Source organism: Scatophagus argus, chromosome 2 (genome assembly GCF_020382885.2).
Source record: "Scatophagus argus isolate fScaArg1 chromosome 2, fScaArg1.pri, whole genome shotgun sequence".
NCBI lineage: Eukaryota > Metazoa > Chordata > Actinopteri > Scatophagidae > Scatophagus > Scatophagus argus.
The window spans coordinates 19,612,064-19,638,990 of record NC_058494.1 but is presented as its reverse complement, the minus strand read 5'-3'; the positions used below and the strand labels follow the sequence as shown (position 1 = coordinate 19,638,990).

At 42.7% G+C, this 26,927-nt stretch overlaps 1 protein-coding gene across 1 annotated transcript in view; it reads left to right on the top strand.

The window, feature by feature from the left end:
• Positions 1 to 26,927, top strand: part of cntln (centlein, centrosomal protein) — an 80,979-nt gene that overhangs the window by 50,236 nt on the left and 3,816 nt on the right. The window contains exons 18-26 of the mRNA XM_046416515.1: positions 1,402 to 1,477; positions 1,842 to 2,110; positions 6,170 to 6,406; positions 7,755 to 7,852; positions 10,602 to 10,728; positions 10,975 to 11,112; positions 11,233 to 11,418; positions 16,014 to 16,211; positions 20,240 to 20,314. Of these exons, the coding sequence (XP_046272471.1) occupies positions 1,402 to 1,477; positions 1,842 to 2,110; positions 6,170 to 6,406; positions 7,755 to 7,852; positions 10,602 to 10,728; positions 10,975 to 11,112; positions 11,233 to 11,418; positions 16,014 to 16,211; positions 20,240 to 20,314 (1,404 nt within the window). The remainder of the gene's footprint in view (positions 1 to 1,401; positions 1,478 to 1,841; positions 2,111 to 6,169; positions 6,407 to 7,754; positions 7,853 to 10,601; positions 10,729 to 10,974; positions 11,113 to 11,232; positions 11,419 to 16,013; positions 16,212 to 20,239; positions 20,315 to 26,927) is intronic.

The window sequence follows — 26,927 nt, the reverse complement described above, 5'->3', positions numbered from 1 at the left end:
AATTTAAGGAATTTGCTTTTTACTAAAATGTCCACAGTGTCTACAGATTTATACTGAGCGTGCAGTTGTGGGAAAGGAACTGGAGAGTGGACAAGGTGTTGTGTTGAAGATGCACTGTGTTTTAACTCATGTCTTTTCATACCACTTTAATACCACTCGGGCCCTAGTTAGACTGAGTGATGCATCTGCTAATTTGATTATTAATGTTAACCTGTGCAAACTGTGTTGCGTGTGAAGTAGCTTGAATGAGCTGTTCTCAAGACAGCTGTAAGCAGCAATACCAAAGGCCAAGCAATCATTCTGAACAAGCAAAATAACCCAACAATTAAACCTCTGCATAGGTAGGTTTATGTTTTTAGTCAACTTATGGGTAATTATGAGTGCTCCTGTAACTATTTGTTGCATGATTTGGTCCATGCCACGCTACCTTTTAACTGTCCACTGCCCTCGCTCTTAGATTCAAAAAGGCTGTGTAGTTGTCGGTGCTCCTCCTTTTCCCTCTTGTCTCCACACCACGAAATCAATAGGCCTGGACCCTTGCCCGTGTCCACATCAAACCATTTCACGGCAGGACATGGCAGCTGTAAACCCCAGAGAGATATGTCCGTCAAGAAGAGAGATGAACAGAGGAAAGAGGAGGACCTTTAAAGATATTCTGTCCCTCTTTCTCTTCTCCTCTCTCTCTTTTCAGGAAGGTAGAAAAGAAGAGAGGGTTGTTGTTGTACATGTAGCCAGGGAGCTGTCAGGCCCCCTACTCTCAGATCCCCTTTAGTTTCCCTGCTCCAGATTCACTAAATGTGCCCATCAGCTTCTCCCGGGCTCATCGCTATGACAGCCTTGGCCCCTCACAACGTGCTATGTCACAAACCAAAGGGTTCATCTCCTCTCTCTTCCCTGCAAGGCACCGTGTGATCAAGCCCGGCACTGATCAAATCCTACCTGACCCCATATACAAGGGAAACAGACAGGGAAGAAGGGAGGGGTATGGTGGTCGGGGGGGAGCTTCTTTGATGTCGCTACAAACGATGGTGCAGTTGGGAGGTGTCACATACATGCATACACACCTATGAGTGCAAATGACTCTACACACTCACATACGCACACATGTCATACTGTAGGAGTGAATCAGGCCTTTCAGACGGTGATTGAACAAAGGCGGCATTTGCAAGCATCTGTCAGGAGTAATATCCGTGCTGAGGAACGTTCATGTTGAAGTTGGTTGAACATGTTCAGGTGAATTATTAAAGCGTACGGTGATTTGTCTTGTTGCGTTAAACTGAGCGCTCCCTGTGATCAGAGTGTCATTATGAGCTGCGTTTCAGGAAGCACGACATGTCAACCGGTTGTGTTACATTTAACGTCTGCTTTTCATCTCTGTCTTCGACTTTTCTGTACTTGTAGTTCAGCAAGGTTTCACTCTTCTCAAGCGCAGAGGCACCTGCAACTAACAGAAAACAACCTGATGTTCGGACCCAAGGTAGTGTAAGTTTTCCTTCTTCGCAGCTATGCAAAACTACAAAAACCTTATCGACTATTAAGTGAAGTTGGAAGCACATTCAGTGCCTGTACATGCTGTCGATCAGAAACAAGTCTTTAAGAAGTTAACAAGCTTTAGGAGTTTTTTCGTTTGTTTGTAGATTTTTTTTTTTTTTTTCAGAGCTTGACACTCCTGAATTGGTTATAAGTGGAAAATGTTAATCATCACAGTTTTCACTTGTGCATACACGTGTGCAAAGACACTTCTACATACACCTTTTAACTCCCAGCAGTGACTTCTAAATAGGGATTTGTTCTGTGCACTTGTCAACTCTGAGGTGCCTGCGTGTACTTCCTCCTGTTAGACGATGAACAGCATGAGCCCTGGGAACGAGGGACGAGAGGAGAGAAAAGGAGGTGGAGGAGGAAGAGGATGCTAATGAAAAGCCAGCGCTGCTCCTCCTCTTCTCTGCAGCAGCGCATAGAGTCCCTGCAGCGTCACATTGACATACTGCAAAGTGCCAGGAAAGATGCAATGCTTTCAGCTGGAGAGCTGCGAAGGGCCAACGAGATGATCACGGCACAACTCAACTCCCTCACTGAGAAACTCCGCAGCAGTGAGCGGCTCGCACAGGTAATCTGGGGGAAAAAAGAAGAAGCTGGGTAAAGGGGAGAGCCAGCAGTAAGTGCTGGGAAGTTTCTTATTTTTTTTTTGTCTTTGTCTTTCTTTTGCGGTTCTTTTGTATTTTCTGGGGGCTGAGAGTGCAGCAGTAGCAGGTCCTTTGCCCTTATCATGCTTAATAAGTGTGGCTGACAGGCCTAGCCTCGCCTGTGGAGGTCAGCACTACGGAGCAGAAGAGAGAAGAATCTCTTTCTTTCTTTTTTTCCCCCATCTCTTATTCTGACGTCTTGTCCCACCAAATGTTCCGACAAGCCCTCCACCACAGTATATGTCACTAGCAGTTACATTCCTCCAAATAATAATATCTGCGTGCACAGATACACACCGAGTGACTGTTTGTCGAGCTCACTGCCACACACCCATTGAGTTATTTAGTATCTGTCTCCAGGAAGGAAAGTCTTACACTTGCTATAGACTGTAAATAAAACATGAAGCACTTTTGCCCTAAACAGTATCTTTCCTGTCAGAGCTTCCTTGTACACATCGACATATGAACACACACACACAAATACACACACAGACACCTAGACACAGTTGTTAATCCGACAGGCAAGACTTCTTTTGGGGAATTCAGACATTGCAGCAGCCAGCGAGGGCTCACTGGATGCCTGATTAGGCGCATGTGTCTGTGTGTCTGCTGTGTAGAATAGTACAGATACAGTACATAGGACTTGTACACAGGTCAAAGTGCAGCCCTCATAGTGTTGCTACCCAGGAAGTGGCGCTAGTGCTCCCACCCAGGCATCTGATTGTTGAGGACCAACGAGACCTTAGACTCAGACATAGCAGTGAAGGCACATGTGTATACACACACACACACACACACACACATATACACACACTGTTGTGTGAGTGAGTGGACAGGGAGGGAATTGTTGTCTTCCTGTTTGTTTCCTCTTTCCTCCTGCAGTATTAATGCCACTCTACCAAAGAAAGTTGGAGTCGACCAACTGGCCAAAGCCAGGTCTTGTTGCCCTCTCTGGAAAGGGCAAGAGGTGATGGACTTTGGGCTTGTTCCAACCAGTCCTGGCCAACTCTCCAACTAAAACTCTCTGCTTGTAATTGGCTTAGGACAGCCTCCACAGGGGCCATCATGTGAGAGGTAGCATGGCAGTTTCACAGAAACTTGTTTGTGTTGCTGTGTCTCCTGATCCTTTGGTCGTACAGTCCTTCCCCTGTTGCTTCCTTCCTTACCTCCTTACATCATTAAGTATTATTTCCTTATTCCTTCCTACTTGCTTTCAGGTTTGTTCTATTTTTTATCCCTATCCTGTCTGTTATCTTTGTATGAGTCTGGATTTTGGATTTCTGTGTGTTTTATCAACTGCATTTAATAGGTGCTATTTAATAATATTTTTGTGGCTCTACAGTGGAGACATTTGATTCAAGGATTCAAGGAGCTTTATTGTCATTTCACACATGTAGAAACATGAGGTGGAACGTAATTAGTTTCCCTGGTCCCGGTATAAGCCCAATAACCTACAAAATACGTAATACTATAAAAAAAACAAAAACAGTGACAGGGATGGCAACAATATTTACAGCAGTATTATGGTATTTGTGCCTTGTCTTACTGCACACGGCGTTTCATGCTTCAGCCCAAGGGGAACATGTGTTCACCAGCATGGTGACACTTGATCACTCAGTCCTCCTGGACCATAGTATCCCCACAGATTTCTTTATCAGCAACAGAATGCAACTCTCAGATATTTGGGGATTTTTTCTTTTATCCCAATATGTACGCCGCCTTATTTTGGAGATAGATCCAAAAGTGAGTGGTCAGCAATGTCAATAATGCTCCCTCTTTGCACAGGAAACTTGGACTCACAACTACAGCAAGTGCTTTATCGCAAAGTTGAAAGACAAAAGCAGTGTGTGAACTGACGTTTACACCGCTCACCTTTGTTGTTTCTTTCAGAGAAGTTTGTCTAACCTGGAGCTTTGTTTAAAACCGGTCTGATGGTCTGAATAACCTTTTTCATGCCTTGTTTGACTTTGAGTGATGTTGCCATATTCCTATATCTGAAAAATGTACTTTGTTATTGTCACTGATAATAGCACTAATAATAGCCCAAAACTTAAAATATGACTCAGGTTGCAATAAATTAGCATTATCCCTTAAGGTGGCATAAGAAGCTTATAAAAACTCAGGTGACAGGTAAAGTAAACTCCCCTAATTCTACCAAGTCTAGCTCTGGATGAAGTGTGCTAGCCACGCGTGTCATCCGAATACAGGATCATTTAGTTGTCTGGATTATCCACCTCACTCAGTCATTACTTCCCCAATTGCTTCACTTAGCTGTGCACTGTGACATCGCCTGCCAAATTTACCAGCTTTATCTCTCTATGTGTGAAGTGTCCTACCCTCCTCTGCCATGTAAGGGGCTGGGATTATCATGGGATTAGGGGGTGCAGCAGACATGGCTGACTGAATTTAAAAGCTCCTGACATTATTTGAATCTTAATGATAACTGCACTACAGATGACTGAAAAAGTCTGGGCAACAGGATTGGTATAAAGTGTTGAAGAAACTCGCACAATATAAGATTTCAATAGTAGATTTATGTATGTTGACAAATTCATGCTGATTTTTTGCATGTGTGTCCACATGCATTACATTAAGACTCTCGTGCAAGCAGCTATTTCAGCAGCCTCTGTTTCCTTATTTATCCGGCTAATGATTGGGTATCACTTGGAGCAGCATCAGTGAGACCACTACTCAGCTGGGAGCAAGAGTGAGGTGTCCTCTCTTCCACCCTAATGGACAACCAATACATCAGTCCATGTGAGTGTCATCTCTCACCAGGGCTGAAAATGGCCTGTGAAATCAACGCCTGTCTTACAGGAAGTGTCATCAATGCCACTCTTAATTCGTGCACCACTGCCACTGCAGCCATAGTCACAGTTCTCATTGTCTACTCCTCCCTCCCTCTCCCTCTACCACTCCTACTTCTCCTTCTCTCTCTCACACCCTCCCTAGAGATATGGCATGTGTGTCTTCAACAGGGCAGAGGAAACCTAAAACAAGAGGAATTCTATTAAAAGGTGTCAGCCAGCAACCAGATATCAATAACCTCCATGTATGCAGAACAGAGAGCAAACCCCTGGGAATCTGCGGTTTCACTTGGGCGTGTGTGTGTGTGTGTCTGAGGATTTTCTCCATGTGAGCAACACACATCTTTGTGTATCATGTCTCCTATTTGTGCCATTAAGCAATCATGATATTTGAAATGATAGTAGAACAGCTAATTGTGGCAGTATTGAACCAAAGAGAGATGTGTTTCTGCCCCATATTTTCTTAATAAGTAGGCAAAGAGCTTTTTTAAGCTCCACCACACACAAGTGGTTGTAAGTGTTCGCCCCAGATGCTTATGTTTAGAATCATACACTGATTACATACACTGATACACTGTACATTGTTCAAGATTAGCCATACCATTATTGTTCATCACACCAAACCCAACCACTCACCAAATACTGAACTCCCCCTGTCCCAAAGTGCCCTCTGATTCTGCACGATGGCTTTATTATGCATGCCAGTCACAGTGAGAATTAGACCCTATTGACTGGGCACCGGCATAATCTGCCTCCTAATTAGCATAAAAAAGGAGATTTATCGCAGCTGAGATTTTAAAGCAGGGCGTGCAGCTCTCCTGTGACTAAAGCATACAGTGTTTCCAACATATTGTGTTTACTTTGTGTCAGTGTTTATCATATTCATGTGAAATTAATAATGAAGACTTATTTAAGTCAGGAGATTTTTTTTTTCTTACAGCAGTAATACATTTTGGCATCATAAAGCAGACAAAGCTGGGATATGGTTTGACTCAAACTTCTTTAAGTTAACGTCAAGTTATATGCAATTTTCCGTTACTTTTTTGCTCTCGTCCTCCCATAACAAAAATATCTGTATCCTTGGGTTTAATAACAGTGGGCAAAACTTTTGTTTTTAGTTTTAGTATCATCAGCAGTATCCTAACCAGCCAATTGTGTCTTTCGTTCAATCTGCAGAAGCTGACCTCTGACCTAGCTGGTGTGGAGCAGCAAAAAAAGGTTCTGGAAATGGAGCTGGAGCAGTGGAGGCAGATCAAGTTTCCACAGCAAACTGCACCACCACCACCACCAGCACCACCAATAGCACCATTAAATGCAGACTGCTCCTGCCAGGGCAGGACCATGCCCACCACAGCCTATCCTGCTCCTGAGGCCCTGGGGGCTGAGGTCAGGCAACTTCAAGCCAAACTTAAGGTTAGTGGTTTTAAGTTACGAGTACAACTCTGGGGTTAATGACCTGCTCTCATGCTTTGTCTTATTGCGCACGCCTTATTAGACAAATCTCTTAATAGGATGATGATTTTAAGCATCATGTTCATTTCCAATTTTGTGAGCTATGAACCTTGAGTGAATAATACCATCAATAACAAGGAGTATTAAAGCTGTTTTGCTCAAAAATTACTTTAGTTTTTGTATGCAAAAGCTTATGGACACAAATAAGAAAATGTCATCCGCAAATTTTGAATGTTTCAGTTATAATTTCCTCTTTGTTGCCTTTTGGATACTTAATGTGGACTATCAGACTTTCTGCTAGTATGGGAATACCCAAGCATTAATGTTTTTTGAAAAACATTTTCCTGATATTTTATCATTCACGGTTATTTCTGAGTGATTTTAACATTTCTCTGGTTTCAACAGCACACAGTCCTTGAGGACTTCGGAAACTTTGAAAGAAACTCTGTCAAGGTTTTACTTTAAAAGCGTGAATCGTATAAAACAAATTCTTGAACCTTTAAATTTACACTCAACATCACCTGAAATTGCATGTGATTTCGACATGAATTTGCATGTCTTATCATTTGATCTTGTTACAGAGTACCTGTCAGAAAGATGAGAAATGGGGAATAGCAGTAGAGACGTGCTTTACATCATAGGGAATAAGGTGTGAGGGGTACCACAGTATTATCAGCCTCTCTGCCGCCAGCTCATCAGTGTCACCGAGCAGATTGCTGCTGTCGTTGCACACAGCTGAGGAAGTCATGTCAGGTGACAGCAAAAGGAGATGTGAGGCAATGCACCGTAGGGGTGCATGCACTGAGTTAGCACATTGTCAAAAGCTTGTACTGGTACAGTTCCCACAAGAGACATGGGGCCCTTTACACCAAAAGTGAACATGCACATTCAAATATCCGTCAGTCTTATGATCATAAGCCAACCTGTCATCATGAACCATAATGTCGAGATATAAGAGATGAAAACAATAATAAATTAGAGGCAGTCATTTAAATAATTTTTACAAATTGTGTGCTGCTGGATATTAAAATTTTTTTTCTTTGATTAAAAAAATCCTCATTAAAATATATTTAGTATAGGTTTGTAACTTGTTATTTTTCCTAATTACTCCCCATATCTCATTCAGTTCAAAAAATACTGCTTTCCTCTTAACCTCTTTATAGCACCTTTCACCCTCCTGCTGTAACTATAATGAGGAGGCATGCTGTGCCTGACCTGTCATCAGCCGTGTCGTGAAAACCTTCTCCACCCCCTATCGCACACAGTCAAACACATTAACAAACACGCACACCGTGTGCCCTCCCCCCAGAGTGCAAGTGCGGAGGTCACAAGGCAGGTGGCAGCTAACAAAGCCCTGCGAGGCCAGCTCCAGGAGAAGGAGGACAGGCTCCGTCAGCTGCAGGACAAGTTAGTTTCACACCTTTTTCTTCATTAGTTCTTTCTCTTTGTGCTCTTTTCTTCCAGTTGCTCTGCAATACAGCTCTTACTTTTTTAGTTTTTTCTTTCTGCATCTCTCTCTCTCTCTCTCTCTCATCTTTGTCTCTCCGTCTCCCCGTGTCTCTGTCTGCATGTTTGCACATTCTCTGCAGCTCCCATCTGTAGTGCTTGATTCCACCATGTGGCAGCACTCTGTCTGCTTCACCCCACTTAAGCATCCCTCTCCTCTGCGTAAATCATTTGTGAAATTATGCCTGTTCTCATGAGCGAGCGAATAAAAACAACTGAACGAATTAGTGTGTATTCACGTGTGGGTGTCTTGTGTGTCATGTAGTGTGGTGTTGCTTATGTGGGTAGCTGATGTGGAATGCTGATCAAAGCAGTGTATTGATTGTTTGTGTGCCGCAGGAGGGACTATTTTGGCCCATGACACTAAAACCCACACAGCATCACTCTGGCCTGTGGGCCATAGGCCCTAATGAGTTACATGGTTCACCTACTGTAGCAATTGCTGCATTAAATAGTCAGAATGTATAGCTATAAACAGTTCACCCAGGGAAACTGTCAGTATTTGAAAAGTGTTGTGAAAGACGTGTATCATCATTCTGCATTAGGACCTCATCTTTCAACTGAGAAAGGTACAAAGAGCAACTTGGCTTTCCTCCTTCTTGTTCTCTTTGTCTGGTATGCTGTGTCCTCTGCCAGTCGTTGTCAATAATGCATCCAGAGCATGTGTACAATCGCAGTGGGTATGTGTTTGTGTGTGACCGATGCACAGCAGATCACAGCCAGGCAGAATGAACATCCCTCAGCTGAGGTTCCACGACAGCCACAGCCTCTTGTCATACACTCACTCGCTCACACACACTCGCGCTTGCATCTCGCCATCTCTTCTGCCTACCTCTCCATTTTCCTCCATGGAGGGACCCCTTCTCAGAATGAAAGACATGTCTAGACGTCTCTGAAATATACATCTCAGCACACACACAGGGAGCAAGGCTGCTTCGCCTTAAAGAAGAGAAGGGGGGAAAAAAAGAAATGAATTTCAAAGTATACCGGCATGTCCTCAGTCAATATCCGGCACTATGGCCCTGCCTTATTTATGAAGCTGCTTCTTTCATCTTTAGCCCTGTTGTCTATCAGCCACATGAAACGTCCACCCGCACTTCATTCTTAACAACATACACAGAAATGTGCGCTCTCGCTCTCTTTACGCACACACACTTCAGACTACTGACTGCTATCATTACAATACACGCATGTTTGATGAACAATATTGCCAACAAGCGCAGAACAAAGGGAACAAACGTGTGGGTGATTGGGATATAGTTTGAGGCTCACTTTCTCTCTTCCCACTAACACTCATAAATAGAGATCACACGCTCTGGCAGAAGCACCGTGTATCCTTCATTCTTTTTTATCCTCTATTCTTTTTGGGGTGCAGAAGAAGAGAACATCTAAAATAAATGCTGTCAGTCTAATTGCCATTAGCATTGGGGCAGAGGGAGCTGCTGGGGCTCTTATTGCTGCTCTCCGTCTTTAAGTCAACACCAGACAGTCATCTGAAAGGTTCAATATGGGTTTTCTCATTAATGGCCAAATCCATGGGGTAACCAGCAAGCGCGACTTCCCCCAAAAGACCCCCGGCTAGACTCCTCTCTCATTTAATTTAATGTCACTCCAATAGGACAAGCTCACATTTATTTAGCCAGTCCGCCCTCAGGCATTTATTCACCTAGGGACACAGGGACATTTACTTACACGAAAGCATTTGCTCTAGTGTTGCGTCATCTGTTTATTTAAAACACAAGCCACGATGCGCGTGGGTGCTAAGAGATCCACTACATCTTTGAAATAAAAAAAAACCCATTTTAATTAACTGCATTCTTATGATCTTTATTCTATTTGTTCTAATTCCCCAAGGCATAGACAACCATGAAAAATGCCTCATATTTGCCTTTTATGAAAACAGAATAAAACATACTAACATACTGAGCCCGTTTAACACAAGGCCTCGCTGTAATATTGTTGTGCAGAATACTGGAATATTAAACATGTCAATACAGCAAGTTATTGAAATAGAAAGTGACATATGGTGCATGTTTGCAGCAGTTAAGACTTGAATAACTTAGAATACACAGACCTTCCCTGATTTTAGGGAAGCATTATCAGCACAGTACAGCACACATACAAACAACATTCCCATAATCAGTTTTTCCCAGGCCAAATCCCACTGCTGATGTGTTTTTATGTGACTAGTGTAATGCTGAGCTGAAAATAATAAACATTTAAATATTGATTGCAGTTTTCAAGTCGTGTCACTGCTGATTCAAAATGCCGTTTGTCAAAAAGGACTCCCCAGTCACACTTACTGTGGCATTCCCCACCAGATCACTTGTTCTAATATGTGCCAGTTAGAATTATATATGCATCCTTATTTCACCCCCCTCCACTTACCCAAACAGCATGCCAGTGTATTTAGTTGTCATAATGAGCTGTCATGGCTGATGCACTGTGTGGGGACACTGTGCCTGCCTGCCTCCTCACAGCCAGATGTGTGTGTCTGTCTTTGTGTCCCAGTGTTTGTTCAGCTATCTAGACGCTCTATGTGAGTGTGTGCCAGTGCGTGAATGTGAAAATCTGTGTAGAACACTATCTCATTCTTGCTTTATACCATATTTGTATGTTTTTGCGTGTTCACCATTATTTATACTTTCAGGACAAGCCACGCGGAGCGGGATGTGAGTATGAAAAGGCAGCTGGTGGAGGACTTGAAGACTAGACTGAAGTTCCTGCAGGAGATGGAGAAAAGTTACCATGGGCAGGTGGAGGAGCTGGAGAAGAAGGTACACGCAACGCATCACACAACACATCACTGCTGGTACCATCATCCTGTCATCAGATAAGTTTGATGCTTTTTGGTAGAGTGACAGAGATTTTAGACAGTTTTAATTCAGTGCTTTGAAAACTTTAGATTAATGTATGTAATGCTTGCGTATCTCTGTCACAGCAGCACTTCATGGGCCGCACCCCATTGTTCAGCTTAATTGTTTTTTACTCTCCTGTTTCTACTTTGTTCTACCGCTCTACAGGTAAAGAGTTTAACAGAGGAGGCCACCAACAGGAAGGCCCTTGTTGAATCTCTAAAGAGGAGACTAAATGTTGCAACCACCGAGAAAAGCCAGTATGAGGCCTCCTGTACAAAACTAAAAGAGGATCTACAAAAAAAGGTATGAAAAAGCCAAGCTGCCAGTTTTCTCTAGAATGGTCTATGTAGACTTTATTTTCTGAAACAAAACAAGATTGTTTGCCTTCGGCTGACCAGTTCTTCCTGCTATTTTTCTTTACAGGAGCAGCGCATGCATGCCTTGCAGGCTCGTGTGGGAGCCAGTGAGCAGGCTTTGGCTGCACTGGAACAGACGGCCACTGAGCAAATGAAGGGATTGACCCAGCAGAGCTCCAATGCCTTGGACAGGCTTCAGAGGCAGCTAGGCCAGGCCTACTCTCAGCTGGAGCAGCTTCATTCTTTCATCAAGGTATACATAGCCATAGGGGCAAGGGATCAAGGGCCATGGATCCAGTGTTTGTCTTACCAAATCATCTAACTTAAACTCGCCATGGTGTGGCATGGCTACAAGAGTGAAATCAACAAGTTAACTCGTGTGGTGTCACTGATGTTGATCTTTGGTAGGTGTACCACCTGTTAGGTTAGGTGTATGGGGTCTGGTGCATTTTAAATTGAGCAAAACTTGAAGGCCTATGCATATACAACTTACTGTATATGCATAACACCTGTTTCAGGGTATGCACCCAGGTGGATGTAGAAATACTTCCATTCGAGTGTACCAGAACACAAGATGTCAAATTTGAGGAACAACTCAGATCTGCAGAAAAATTACATATACTGTGATAGAAGTGGCAGCGTCACCCAGCCCAAACAGAAATTTGAGAATACCATGGTCGTACTTTTCTATCCAACATCATAGGAAGGGAAGACAGGACCTCACCTCGGATCTGTCTGTGTGGCAGAGGTAACAAAGGTAGTCAGAAACCAACCTCAAGGTTGCATCACTACATTTTCCAGATGATGTAGTTGTGTTGGTTTCATTAGACTGTGATCTTCTGCACACTTGATGAGCCAGCACCTTGGTAATGGTTCAGTGGGTTGGCCCCTAATACCTGGGAGTGAAATGTTGTTCCTAGTGAAGAAGTTCAAATCAGAGCGTTGTTCTTCAGTGGATGTAAATGGAGCAATTCACAGTTTGCCTCTTATTCATCCATCCTAACCATCAGGAACAAAAAGGATTCAGCGTGTTGCTCAAGGATATTTTGACATTGAATCGCACTGCCAACCCTCTGATTCGTGGAAAGTACTAATTGCCACCTGAGCTGATGCCATCCAGGATGGAGAGTGAGATCAACAAGTTGGCAGGTGTGGTGTCACCAGTGTGGCAAGCGTTGTGCTGGACTGTTGTTCTGTAGATGGAAATAAATGTACGTGTCAGTTGACACTTCATCCCCATGAGGTCTCGCTAGTGATCCAAAGAATAACAGTTGATCAATTGATTAAAGATAACCTGATAACCAGATAACCCGGATAACCAGAAGGAGCCCATGAATCAGGAATCAAATAGAACCAGTTGAGATGGTTCACGGATCTCTTCAGGATATCACCCTGATGCCTCGCTGTGGATATATTCTGGGAATGTCCAACTGTAAAGAAACCCAGATCCAGAACACACTGAAGGGATTACATATCCCACCTAGCCTGGGCAAACCTCAGGATCCCCAAGGAGAGATTGGGGGATGTGGCTAGGGGGAAGGACGTTAACACTCGCTTAGCCTGCAGCCCCCACGAACAAGTGCCTCATTAGAGTCAGAAGATAGATGGATGGAATTGCAACAATATTTGTGTGTATGTGTGTGTATGTGCATGCATCATGCATTTGCATTTTCTTCCAAAGTATAGAGAGATACAGGCCAATACAGTAAAAGTACCAACAGTGCCCAACAGGGATGGGCACTGTTGTCTTTGTTTGGGCCTAATCCATCACCTTGAGTTTTGTTTGTGTGTCTGTGTCAGTCTTCGTGTGTGTCTGGAATAGACTGATAAAGACTGTCCATCAGCTCTGTTCAGCCGACACCTGTCTATCAAAGGAGGAGAGGGCTTGGCAGAGATAGATAGTGATGGCAGTGTATTTGCACACACACATAAATCAAATGACAGATTATAGACAAAGTATAGTGGCAATTTTCCATTGTTTTTGGCCTCACAAGCCAGAAATACCAACAATCGTGTCCAACTTATCTTCCAATCTCTGATTTCTTTCACACAACAAAATCTTTAAACTTTCTTTTATGGCACCGTAACATTTATATAACAAAGAAGACACACAATGTATGCAATCTGCATGTAACCTAAAAATAGAAGCTTTATTGCATGTGAAAGCATATGTGTACAGACATGCTTAGAAATACAGTTCATGCTTGTATGACTCCTCTCCTCCATTCCCATAACCCTAGGCTGGTGGGGCCATTGTGTTGTTGTTGAGGATTCACATCATTGTTTGTCTCCCCCTGGCTCCTGTGATTCCCTATAAGAACACCAAGCCCTTTGATTGGACTGCTTGACGTCCGGAGGAGATTTACTCTTGTCATGTATTGATCAGGACCGGAGGGCTGCACGTGTGTGTGTGTGTGTGTGTGTGTCTTTATGAGGTAGTTTTTTTTTTTGTTGTTGTTCTTTGTGCCTGTATGTGCTGTGTGTGTATTTGTGTGTGGAGAATTTTCTTTATTGTGTGCCAGCAAACCCTTTTGGCCCCTGCACATGCCCCAGGCTGTAAGCACTGCTGTTGAACTGCTAAACAGTGGCCCTGCATGCAGTGACTACACCACAACACCCATACAAACACACGCACACACTGAAGGTAGTTCTCTTGTAAAGAATATTTTGGCTCGTCATCCCTGCTGAAGACTACAGGAAGTGTCGGAAATGTCTTTTTTTCTCAATTGGAATGTATGATTCGTTTTAATGTAATTACTTGAACTTGCTCTAGAATATGAAGTACCCTACAACAATGATGTAACAATACATTTACCTGTGATTATCTGACTATATATACCTTTCATATCCTGTAAAAGCTGCTTACATCTTATTTAATCTTGTTTGCTATATGAACAACAATAAATAACAGTAGTTTTACATCAGTACCTGCGTAATCTAACAAAATGAGATTATTTTTTTTTCTCCTTCTCTGCTCCTGGTGTTTTTGAATGGCCCTTTTTGTCCTTGTGTGTGAAGAAGTTCAGAGTTAACTAGTTATTAAAGAGAATATGTTTATGCTCATTTGATCCCCATTTCCATGCCCTAATCCTCAACCTGCCTAAACTGCCCCTCTGGCAAAACTGATTGTGGTACCAGCCAAGCTAAGAGCTCCTTGCAAACTCACACAGACACCAACACATATGCATGCACACAATACCTTCCATGTATGTGTCTAAACGGCGTGTGTGTGAGTGTGAGAATGTTCGCATATCTCCCTCCCACCCTTTGTCTCTCCCAAGGCTGAGAATGAGTGATAAATTCACTCTCTAATTTCTTCCTGTATTATTTCACATGCAGGGTTGAGGTCAATTGAACGTAACCCTTGACTAGTGACAGTGAATATCTATTAGGCTGTAAATAAAAGAATAGGCTCTTTGTTAATGAGCCATGTATTCCTTTAGGGTAAACACAGCTCTCAGATCATGAAAAGCTCTTTTCCTTAATCAGGAAGTGGTTGATCATTATAATTTAGTCTTGTACTTTTTATTTATTTTTTTTTTAATTCTCCTTATTTTCAGCCTATAAGGACATATTGCTTCACCTATGAATTGAAATTGAAATATTTCAAATGTCAAAGCAATAAACTGGTCACTCTTCTGTTACTTAGAAGACGTAAATCAAAAGTAGGTGGAGTGGCTGACTTAGGTGTCTCTCTTGGTGCCCTGTTCACACTTTTCTTGTGTTAAACTAAGAGCTTATACATATCTGGAAAGGCTTTTCTGAGCTCCGCTTGTGTTTTCTGTTTAGTTTTGTTTAATGTTGCTAATAGACAAATAGCAACACACATCAGCTGCAAGCCTTCAACCGCTCACTCAATCCTCCCCTGTGAGAACCAGCACTGGCTTTGTAAACCGCACCTGATGCACCTGTGTGAAATTAAGATAGACAAGTAGATATGTTTGCCCTTATTCGTCATCATTCATTTGATATTACTTTTGTAGTCACACATTAACTTGTTGTTGTAGTGTGCATGTGTGTGTTGACACTATTTCTTGCTTACTTGGTTATATTGGGGTAGTGTCCAAGAACAAGTTGTACTGTGTTGTTTTTTGGTTTTTTTTTTCGTTTGCTTTTTTGTTTTTGTGTACTGTGAGTTCTCCTATCTCTAGCTTTCCCTCTTCTGACCATCTATTCCAAGGTCAGCTTTTCAGCAGGCTTACAAGGGAATGATACAGAAGATTATTGCTTCGATCAATAAGCTCAAAATGAAGCAAAGGGGAGTTTACTTTATTGACTTTCTCGTGTACAGTGGCAGTTTTAACATTTAATCGTCTCTCTGTATTTAGAGCAAACTCCCATTTAGTGCCCGACAACTGTGCCATCCCAGGCCTTCCTCGTCTCGCTTGCCATTCACTTGGGCACCATTTAAAACAGCCCCTCATAGCTTAATTATTAACGGTGTTATGCTGCCCTGTTGTACTGTGAGACATTCAGAAAGCAAATAAATAAATGAATGGCTGTATTTTCAGTAGCCCTCTGTCTTTCTCTCTCTGATGCGTGATTCTCTGCCTGTGGAGATTTTAGCAAAACTTGGGATGCGTTTGGTATCAAAGCTGTGTTCCCTCAGCTTTCAATCGACAGGGCAACAAACCCTCAGGTCCACATTCCTACAAGGGAGCTTGAGGCGAAACCGAAGAGAATCTGACTGTGTCAAACTCAATATTCCTCCATAATGTACTAGGCCTCTCTGGTGCATGCTTGATCAATTTCATTTATTCATCTGCCAGGCAGAGCTATCCCTCTTGTTTTTCTATATCCATTTCATCATCCTCTTCTTTTTTATTCCTTTTTCTCCTCCTCCTTCAGGCCCTGGCCAGTGAAATACTTTTAGACGTTCAAGAGGTCAAGCAGCAGTTGATGAAGAGGAGGAGGTTGAGGCAGGCCAGCACTGTGGCAGCAAGGGGCGCCCTCTCAGCCAAGTCTATGATCAAAGCCAAATCCATCGCTGCCTCCATACTCAATATGTCAGAGAATGATCTCGCGGACATAATGGACACTGACCAGGTAAGGCCAAGGGACAGCGGGTCAACATTTTATACAAACGCTAACTTGAGGATCTATATCAAGTAAAGATTATGCCCAGAACACCCTGCATACCTATAATAGGTTATCTCTACTGTAACATTTCGAAACACCCTAAAAGTTTTCAGGGGGTTTTGTTTAGTGATTGCACCAGAAGACAAGGAAAGACATTTTATCATCAATATTAGCCTTTAGCTTCAAGCATCTTCTTTGTCAATTGAGACTTAACGAGGAGCAACTAGCTACCGTAACTTTGTCCTGTCCTTTGGGAACAGATGCTGTAGATTGGCGTTGGTGTAGAGGGGAGGAAATATGGAGAAATAGAAGCCTTCTGTTCTTAGTTCATTTCTGTTTTATCTAACATCTTTTAGCCTTGCTGGAAATCTCTACGACTGTCTGACCTTCCCTTATTGTTGGGTGGATAGATTTTGGCAAGTAAGCAAGGTTGAACACCAAGTGAAGGTGTACCACACACCAAGGCACGTCACTAATAAGTTGGGAAGTTGCTGTGCAATAGAGAAGGACGTGGCTTCATGTTTAAAGCCAGCGTTCTTGCTCTCGACAAGATCAAAAACCTGCCAACACCTGCAGCGCCTGTCGACTTGATATAAGATTTAATATGGCACAACTTGAGTAAGTACAACTCTTCTTCTTTTACTGAAAGCAGTCATTGGACTGAAAATCTTTGCTACTGACTCAAAGTCTCAAGTTTCACTCTCTTTTTCAACTTGGTGGGCCCTTTCTCTACCATAGATCATACTCAGCCATGTCATCAATTAGCACCCCCCATGTTACAATCAACCACCCATCCCTGGGGACTTCCTCCCATCTATCACAAGATAAGAGAAGGCGCATCAGGCACTTACTCACACTTGAAACCAATTTTAGCCCTCTGCAGACCAACTCCACCCAGGAGATGACAGGGAACAGTTTCTCACTTGACAAAAAGTCCCCTTCACCAGAGCTGAAATCTCTGTGGGTAAAATCACTCTTTTCTCCACCTCACTTGTTTTCTCTGTCTTATTAATGGTGGCTAATGGCAGGCTGTTTGGTGCCCTAGCGTGGTGGGTGTGTTCTTCCTATTTTGTTAATTGAACCCTCATAGATCATAGCACTGTTGGCACGCACCGACCAGAGAATTGTAAATGTTGTGTCACAAATGATAATGTGTCAGTTAGCACAGTTTTGATTGCTGGAAAATAGCTCTTGAGAGAGACATTTGTTAATGCATGTGCATCTGCCTGTGTCGTAGAGAAACAGCTGCAGTTTCAGATGTGCACTTTGTCTTTGTTGTTGGATGAAAATCAAGTTCACTGTGCTTAAACCAGCATGACCCTGTCTCTGCTTTAGCTGTGAAAATGATGCTTAACTAGTGGCAAGAACATTTTAAAATGGATCCACAGAATACAACTATCCAGAATCTACCCATGAAGCTGTTTTGTGACACGTTTCCATGATGTTTGAAATTTTCGTTACAGAGTCTGAAGTTTCATGATACTTGTTTCAGAATCGTGATTTCCCACCCTCACTCCAAAAAATGTACAGAGCTCTGTAGATTGTATGTTTTTCTTTGGTCTTGACGTGACTTGAGGTTATCTGGATGTCCCAGCAGTTTTCAACAAGTCCAACACATAACAAGTGTATTCATTTATTCACTTGGCTGTGCGATACCGGTGTGCTGAATCAGAGCTCGGAGCTCAATGGGATTGCTTTTACTTTTCAGTTTTACTTTTAAATGAGAATACTCCATTGCCAACATAGCTGCTTTTCTTGAGTTTTCCCGATTTCTCTTGTCAACAGTGTTTGCGAAAGTTTTAATATTGTAGGGTACTGCTACTATTCAGTGCCTTTTTGAATTTCAACCATATCAGTTTTTTTTAAATTAATTATTGCTGGTTGTGGTTGTATTTTAGGAAGATCCTACATACAAGGCTACATATTTTCCTTTCTCCAGAGCATTTGTCATTTGATTTGCCCCACCTAAGGATCTGTGCTTTTGCTTGAGTTGTATTACTGAAGAGAAATGCAACAAAAGTTGTTGCAGTAAGTTTATTTGTGCAGCTGGTACTTACAGACATTTCATGGAAGTGGTGAATCTGTTCATGTTTTTTTCGTATTATTGATTTTTTTAATTTTCAAAACCTTCAAGTCAAACTTGCATTTACTTCCTTATACACAAATACAAACACACAGAAAACCAATGTGATGTATGTGCACAGACAGATGCAAAGAAGATGTGTAAGTGTGCACAAACGTAACTACACACATGTGTCATACTCCACACTATTATTTGCCTCTATCTATTCCATAGTGTGCAACAGAGGAACCGGAGAGGGCCGGGCAGCTCTGGTCTCACCGGATAACTTGTTGTGGGTTTAATGATCCAGATGTAATAAGGCTATAATTGCCAGGCCAGTTTGTTTTGCACCTAATGTTTGATGGAGGGTCAGTGCTTTGTTATATATCTGCCAAGGGTGGACAAGCGCACACACTCTCACACACATCACATACACTCTTTTACACACACACACACACACACACACACACTGTGCTCACCCCTGTGGGAGGCTTCAAGGCAGTAGTCACACCCCCCCCCCACCCCCCACCCCCAAAAAAACACTCCCCTCACCCTGGTCAGCCTCTGCCTAACTTCCCAGGTACTCTCAGAAGCAGTCATACACTGAAATTAGCCTGGACTGGTGCTAACACACAAGATCACGATCACACATAAAAGGGAGCCAAGACGCAGAGAGACTCCCTCTCTCTCTCTCTCTCTCTCTCTCTCCCTCTCTCTTTCTCTCTCTCTCTCTCTCCCTCTCTCTCTCTCTCCCTCTCTCTTTCTCTCTCTCTCTCTCTCTCTCTCTCTCTCTCTGTTTTGAAAGTAATTACGGTAATACGCAATGAAGAAAGTTAAAGATGAATTTGAATTATAATTTTTACTTTTCAAGTTTTCTTTTGATATCGTTATAATATTGTTATTGTGAATTCAAGTAAAACAAAAAGCCTTGAAAAGCTTTTATTTTTTGACTGCACTGATTTTAAAAAAATATCAACCACACAGATAGTGAAATTGTATTTTATGGTACTGAATTTTCTTCACATTTGGGAATCAGCTGATTTGAATAAAATAAATAATAAAATAATAGAAATGATATAATGATTGATGTACACAATAATATTACTTTTACTATTACTTTAAATAGCTGAGCATTTACACTGATATTGTTTGAAAGCACAAGTTTGCAGATAATTTTCATTTGCCTGTCTGATATGCATATATTACAATGAATACTGGGGATGATCTTCAGAGCACACTCTCCAGAAGTCAGCAGCAGAAGCTGACTTTATCAAAGTTCACATAAAGTGGAGCCCTTGAGGACTTGTGGCATTGGATAGCCCTTGCCACCTCCGGACGGACTGTGCCCGTTAAGTCTTCCAGTCTGCAAGCATGAGGACTTTAAGATTCAGCCACACACACATTTCCTCCCCACCCGCCCCCCGCTTGCCCTTTCCGTGTCCCTGTGAGGCAGTACAAGGCTCGTCACATCATTTGGAGCAGCAACACCTGGGGTTTGAGGGGAAGAGGTAACACATTAGTGCTGAGGTGTACATGGCCACACAGTTGCTCTTCTCCCCATCACCATTAGCAGTAACAAGGCTACCATCCTGTTAGATCTTTATACATGAGTAGCATGCAAACGTATCCTGGCATAACTCGCCACTGAATCTCCAGAGAGCTCCTTCAAGGTCCTGGCTGGTGTGATGCTGCAATTCTGCCCTCAAGCAGGAGACTCACAGAGGCCAGTGTTAAGATACAGTGGCAGATTTTTTTTTTTTTTTGCCCAGAAACACAGAGGTCTCCAGTCTTTCACTTGAAATTTTGCACATTTCATTTACAAGATTCCTAGTATTTATTGAAGGTATTCTCTGTAAACATTGAAGTGATTTCTTTCACTATGCGTGTCTTTCATTCTTCATCCCATCATATGTATTTGCTTTTGTTTTTGCAGGGGACAGAGGCCTGTTCAGAGAGTCCAAGAGACCAGGAATGGCTGGAGCACCTCAACCACATCCTCCAGCAGAAGGTTAGGCTCACCCATCCACATTAATAATCACACAAGTTACTCATCCCTGCATATATACGGGGTTGAGAACTCACTCGCAAATTATTAGAAGCAACCTTTCACAGTAAAATGATTTTTCAGCCTAAAACAACTCTTACTTGAGGTGTAGATTTATAAAACTACTGTTGTTTGGAGTGTTAATAAAGTGACTTGGTAAATTGGCAGAAAGTTTTTCTTTGAAACGTTATGGTAACAAAAGTAAATTGAAATTGAGCAGAGTTTTACAACAGATTCTCAGATGGTGCAAAAACATTCTACTGTTTGCCTTTCCCAAAGATTTTAATTGCAATGGGACTTTGATCTGGATTGCCTTTAAAAAGTAAGAAGTATGTTAGTTTATCGCTCAGCCACTAGTTTGTAATGCTGTCACTCACTCAGTGTCAGCGATGTGGGGGAAGATTTAAAGGGTGGTATCAGATAATACAGGTGACAGAGCTATTCCACTGACTGGTTTATTTCACCTCAAAAAAATAGTTGTGTTCCAACATGAAGAAGCCTGGAAAATTTAACTGCATCTTAAATTGTTTTCTTGAACTTTGGTTATTTTTGCGGAGTTTGTCAGATGTTAACACTTGTTTCTGAAACTATTCAGTATGTTGTAAAGCTGTACAGTCATTATTTCCAAAGAAGAAGAATATATATATATATATATATATATATATATATATATATATATATATATATATATATATATATATATATATATATATATATATATATATACACAATTTAATTTTCATTCAAGGAGTTGAGGATTGTGTTAACCACAAATAAAATGTCAAGATGTTTTACATGGTTTTTGTGCAGCTGATTGCAGCCTTGATGTTTTTAGCTTGATCTTTAGCCACATCTCCATAATGGATGGAAATCTGTGTAGAAATCTTTAGCCAACATTTTCACCCAAATACAATAAATGGAGGATGACTCTTAGTTCCCATCCCAATGTGCCCTGCTCCAGGCTGTAGGAAAAATAAAACAGCGATGCAAAAGATAAAACAAAGAAAAGCAACTTACATACTTACTCTCTGTGCGTGTGTGTGCATGTGCGTGCATGTGCGTGCATGCGTGCGCGTGTGAGTGAGTCTTTGTGTGCACAGCCACTCATCTGTGAGTGCTCTGCTGGAGCTTTACTCGAGTGCTGTCAACGTCTGCTCGCTGTGATATGTGTATGATTGAGAGTGTCGAGTGTGTGTGTGTGTGTGTGTGTCTTGTCTGTGCTCTTGTCAGTGGCAGCCGCAGGCACTCATGCGTCGCCTCCGCACCGCGACACACACCAGACACTGTTCTCTTGTTCCCCAGATCTTCTTCTGACCTTTCCACCTTCCTCTCCCCCTCCCACACTAACACACACACAACACTCTACTGAATCCATGTTTTTCCCTTCTAGCTGGACAGCTCTCAGTCCCTGCTCTGTCTCTCTCTGCCATCCTCCACTGTCCTGCATTCCTCTCTCTAGTTCTCTCACTCCCTCTCTCCCTCTCTCTGGCTCAGACCCCGAGGCAGCTTGTTAGTGGGGAACTAAATATTGATTTGGCGGGCCTGTCGATGCCAGGAGAATGAGCTAGTGTCCACCAGAGACCTCGGCACCGGCAGCCTGCTATCGACGTTTTCCGTGGGCAGAACAGGGGTGGTGGAAGGGGGGGAGCTGGTGTGTGGAGTGGAGGAGGAGAAGAGCGGAGTATGACAAGGCTGAGACTTGCCCCTAGGTCCCTGTGGGGACCACTGGGACCTCCGCAGTCATCCCCCCCTCGCTGCAACAGCCTTTTTCTATCCCCTTTCAAGTCCATCTTGCTCTGTTTTTTGTTTATTTATTTATTTCTCCCTTTTCCTCTTCTCTCAATCTTGCGCTTTCCTCTCGTCTGTTTTTTTTAAAGCGTACTGTCGTTTCAAGGGGGACACCAGGCTCTGTTTCTACAAAAGCAGGGTAAGAGTCTATGAAGATGCTTTTAGCGCCTGTCTGTAAGATAGATCTCCTAATTTGACATTTTTAAGGCCGCCGTGATAATGTGCCTGTACTGCACATGTGTGCTGGTGCTGAGAAGCGACCATTTTCTCAGTGAGGGAACACACTTTGGCCGCTCCCATACTGTACCTCGTCTGCCTTTCCGCTCCCTGTCATAGTTTATGAAAGGCTCACCAAGCAGAACATCTGTGAAGTGGAATGGCTTGGCCTGTCACCCTGCCTGTGACACTAATAACACACTCCCCTAATAGTGATATGATCTTACCCCTGAGCTGCACTCACACACACACACACACTTCTTTGGATTAAAAAGACAGAGACAGAAATAGACCCAGTGAAAGGAAAGATGAGAGCGAGATCCATGTCCTTAACAGGCTGGCTGTCACTGAAAGAGGATGAGGATGTGTCCGTCTGTGTGTGTGTGTGTCTGCGTATGTGTACATTTTTGTGTGTGCGTGTGCACTCTCACGACAGCCTCATCTTGTCACTGTCAGGGCCTAATGGAGCTGCCAGTGGGACAGCACTTTATTATCTCAGTGGCCCTGTCAATAAAAAAAACATCACTCACTCTTTGTGTGTGTATGTGCAGATGTGAAAAAGTGTATGTGTAGGGTGTGTATGTGTGTAACTGTGTCTCTGCGAGACGGCCATTGTTCGCCATCACTGTCATGCGCTGCCGCATGTCAACATAACAAGAAAGGGAGACATCCACAAAACACTGGCAAACAGCGTTGCAGGACTGGAGATACTTGATTGTGAGCGTGTTGAGTTACTGCTCCCTTCATGCCAAAGAAGTGGCATACATTTCAGGAGACCCTCGCCGCTGCCCCGCATGTCCACTCAAAACCAAATGAAACATTGCATTCATTTCCTCATCTCTCACCTCCACTGGTGAGTTAATGAAATCAAACCCTATGCCTCTCAGTGGAGAGCCACCATAAGCAGTGCTCCATAGCCAGGATCGAGGGACGGTGCTATCTAATAATCATGAGCAGGCCAGGGGGTGTACTGTATGGCTCCACTGCAACCCGCCATGAATAAGGCCAGCAGAGAAGATGGAGTGTCCATGTGGGCCGTGGGGTCCAGGCACCGGCCCGGGGAAGCATTGATTTAATTGCCTTTGGTTTATTTGTGGAGTCCTAATTATTGACTGGAGGTAGAATTTAATGGGCCAAGTCTTTATGAAGACAGGGAAATGACTGGCTTCTGCTGCTGGCCAATAATGAACAGGAGGAGTATGTGCATGCAGAGCGTGTGCACATGCATGCAAACACATGCGTTCCCTCCAGATCATTTTTCACACTCATTTTGTAGACGCATATACCCATCTCAAGCCTCATGACAGCATAATAACATTTAAAAAGTCATCGACTCTGTTGATTTCTTTATGAGAGGACAGTGGTTTGGTTTACTGGCATGGGGTGACGCAGAGGGCCTGCTAATATTTATCTCACAATTACACCCAAGGGAGACGTCCAAGCATCACTTCTTATCAGCCTCCACAGTATAACAAGCAGGTGAACATTACATTAAGACAGTGGTAGAGGCAGGCCGGACCGATCTGGACTGGACTTGTTATAAAACATCGAGGGCGTTTATGGGTGGACCGCAGGGCTGAAATCATTCCTGTAATTTCAAACCCTCATCGAGCTTTGGGGAAGGGCCCCTGTAGCTCATTGCTATGACAATAAATTTATCTAAAATTAAATAATAGACTTTATTCACGCCACTTCTTGCCAAAGCATTTCCACCATATTAGACTTCCATATGGCATTACATCATCAATCCGCCTATTAAATATATCAAAGGCTTGGTGCCTTATTGTGCTAATGTGCTGAGAAAGTTTTCTGGTTTTCTATTGTTGTCAGTACTGTGAGGATGAGGGGTAGTGTAGTCTAGTGTAGTGTGTTGAGTGGCTCATTATGCCTCCGTAATGACAAAGAACAGCTCTGAGTCCCACGCTTCTCTCCAAAGGAAAGTGACTCTAATTAAGCCTCATTTAATGATTGAGCTAATTAAATCAGCAACTCTTTTTCCGTCTCTGTTAAGTGTGTTTGTATGTGTGTGGAGGGGACTCGAGCAGAGCCTTTGTACTGTAAATATGTCGCTGAAACATCGGCAGGGACCAAGAGGGGGATTCCCAGGAGATGACTGGTGTTGGAGTTGTTAGTACTGAAGCAAACTATGACTTCTTTTTTTTTGTTTGTTTGTTGTTTTTTTTTGTATGTTCAGTGTGCATGTTACATAAATAGAAAGAGCAGACACAGCTTGTTGGTCCTTAGCCATTAAACTGTTGGGGTGAATACTCAACCAGGCGAGCTATAGGATAGTATATAATACATGCGAGCCGATCCATTGAAATTGGCCAGGTGAATAATCATGCTATTATTATTGATTCATGATGCTGTTTTGGTGCTTTAAGGTCAGTGCCACTTTGATTGTACCCAAAGTCTGCCTTTTGGAGCATAGAGGACATTACATTTTTAGGATTAGATTTAGTTAACATAAGATAATAAGTGAGTGAGTAAGTACACATTGTCTCTTTGAATGGATGGCTAGATGTGTCAGATTCCTTGTCCGTGAACAAACACCGAAGGGCAACAACTCTTAGCACCTTCAGGTTGGAGAAGCGCCTTGTGATCGGAGGGTCACCGGTTCGATTCCCCCACTGGACGGGCAGGAAAAATTTGGGTGTGGTGGAGTGATTAATGCGAAAAATGCCCCCCCCCCCATTAGCCGGCTGAAATGTGCCCTTGAGCAAGGAACTTAACCCCCCAATATGCTCCCCGGGCGCTTGATGCTGCCCACTGCTCCTGTGTGTGTTTCACTGCATGTAATTTGCCGGGTGTTGCATGTGTGTTCAACTAAGGATGGTTCAAATGCAGAAGTTAAATTCAGTATGTCTATGTAAAAATATATATACTGCTAATAAAGTGATTCTTCTTCTTCTTATGTATGTGACAGCTGCAGGCAAAGCTACTTTTGTTGTTTGTAACTGCGTCCCAGTGCATTACCTCGGCCAGTGAGCCTTACGGTTAATCCCAGGCGTGCTCTTGATTTGCTGAATTCTATCTAAAGGTTGCATCTCTTTTGTATGGATATCACCTTTCTAAATTTATACCCCTGAATCACCTAATTTTCACACCTAATGAGTAGGAACCTGAAACAAAGACCCGGTGCTTTCCTGTGTTTAATCTAGGGTGTATTTAGGTCAGATCCCTAACAAATGCATGTTGCACACTGAAATGATGTTTCCAAACAACGTATCAAGAAAAGGAGAGATTTTTAATTACAGTATTTGTGGCCCCAAGTGTCCAATTCCCTTTCATATCAGTCTCTAGTGGCCTGAAAGGGAGAAAAGAGAGGGATCTGCTCCGCTGCAGGGGTAGGTAATTACAAAGGAGATGGAGAGAATAGGGTTGTCGGTGCTTCAGTGATTTTCTTACCTGAGCCCCTCTTTGCAAATGTGACATATTCATTATCGGAGATAATCAAATGCAAGACTTTTTAGTGTGGTGCCTTTGTGCTTGGGCTTTTTTTTTTTTTTTTTTTTAATCTATTTATCATGCTGTTGTTGTTTTTCCCGTTTGATAAATTTGATTTTCAAACAAAAGTGAGAAGATCAAAGATCAAAGAGCTGTTTTCCCCCCTCTGTGATAAAACTACTGTAACTACTTCTCCCTTACCTTGAATAGTGGCCTAGATTGGAGACTGCTCGCTAGCCAGGGACAAAGACTAATAGCAAGAATCCTTCAACACTGTGAAAGCACTCCTGTCATAACAGGATCATCCAGAACCTTACTGTTACACAGTTATTATAAAACTAACTAAGTAGTGTGCATCCTTGTTTATTACTGTATAAATGTACAAGCTGTATTTAAGTTACAGTGCTGTTACAGGTATATAGGTAGCACTCCTCTTGGAGGTTTAAAGGTCCCAAATGTGCCTCCTCTAGAATAAAATTGTAGTTAAATTAATTAGCAATATTAACCTAATTACACCTATAGTTATATTGGTAAGGTGGTGAACTAGTGGATAAAAGTGAAAAAGCAGCCAGTAGTCATGTATAAATTTGGATGATTTGCCCTCTTATATCTCTTTTAGGCTCTGATTCCCCCCTCCCTCTTCAGTTTTACTCATTTAGATATCCAGCAGCCTGACAAAGTCTTCACAACTGTTCACAAATTGGGCCCTTGGAAGTAATTGTGCTAACCCGTTCCGAGGGAGAAGACAAAAGAGCTTGAATGATCGATCTTTTAAGAAAAAAAAAAGTTGGTGTGTGTGATGCCACTACCAGACAATGGTCACAGGAGTGCTGCAACTTTGAGCTGCTCCTTGCCTTGAGGTGCGCCCCAGGCTGTAGAATAGCAATGTCATTTAATTGGCTCATAAAAACACCTTTTGCTCGCAGCCCCTGTCCTTGTCTTCACACACACACACACTCTCGCTCTTTCACACTCACTTGTCAGTGTCAGTGGCTTTACATGTCAGTTGACTTCTGAAACATGTTCATGAAATCATACCTAGACAAAAGGTCTCCTCTGCGGGGTCTGTTGAATAGTAATGGATGTGAGTTAGCATGACTTAATGCAACAGTAGCTTTTCTACTGT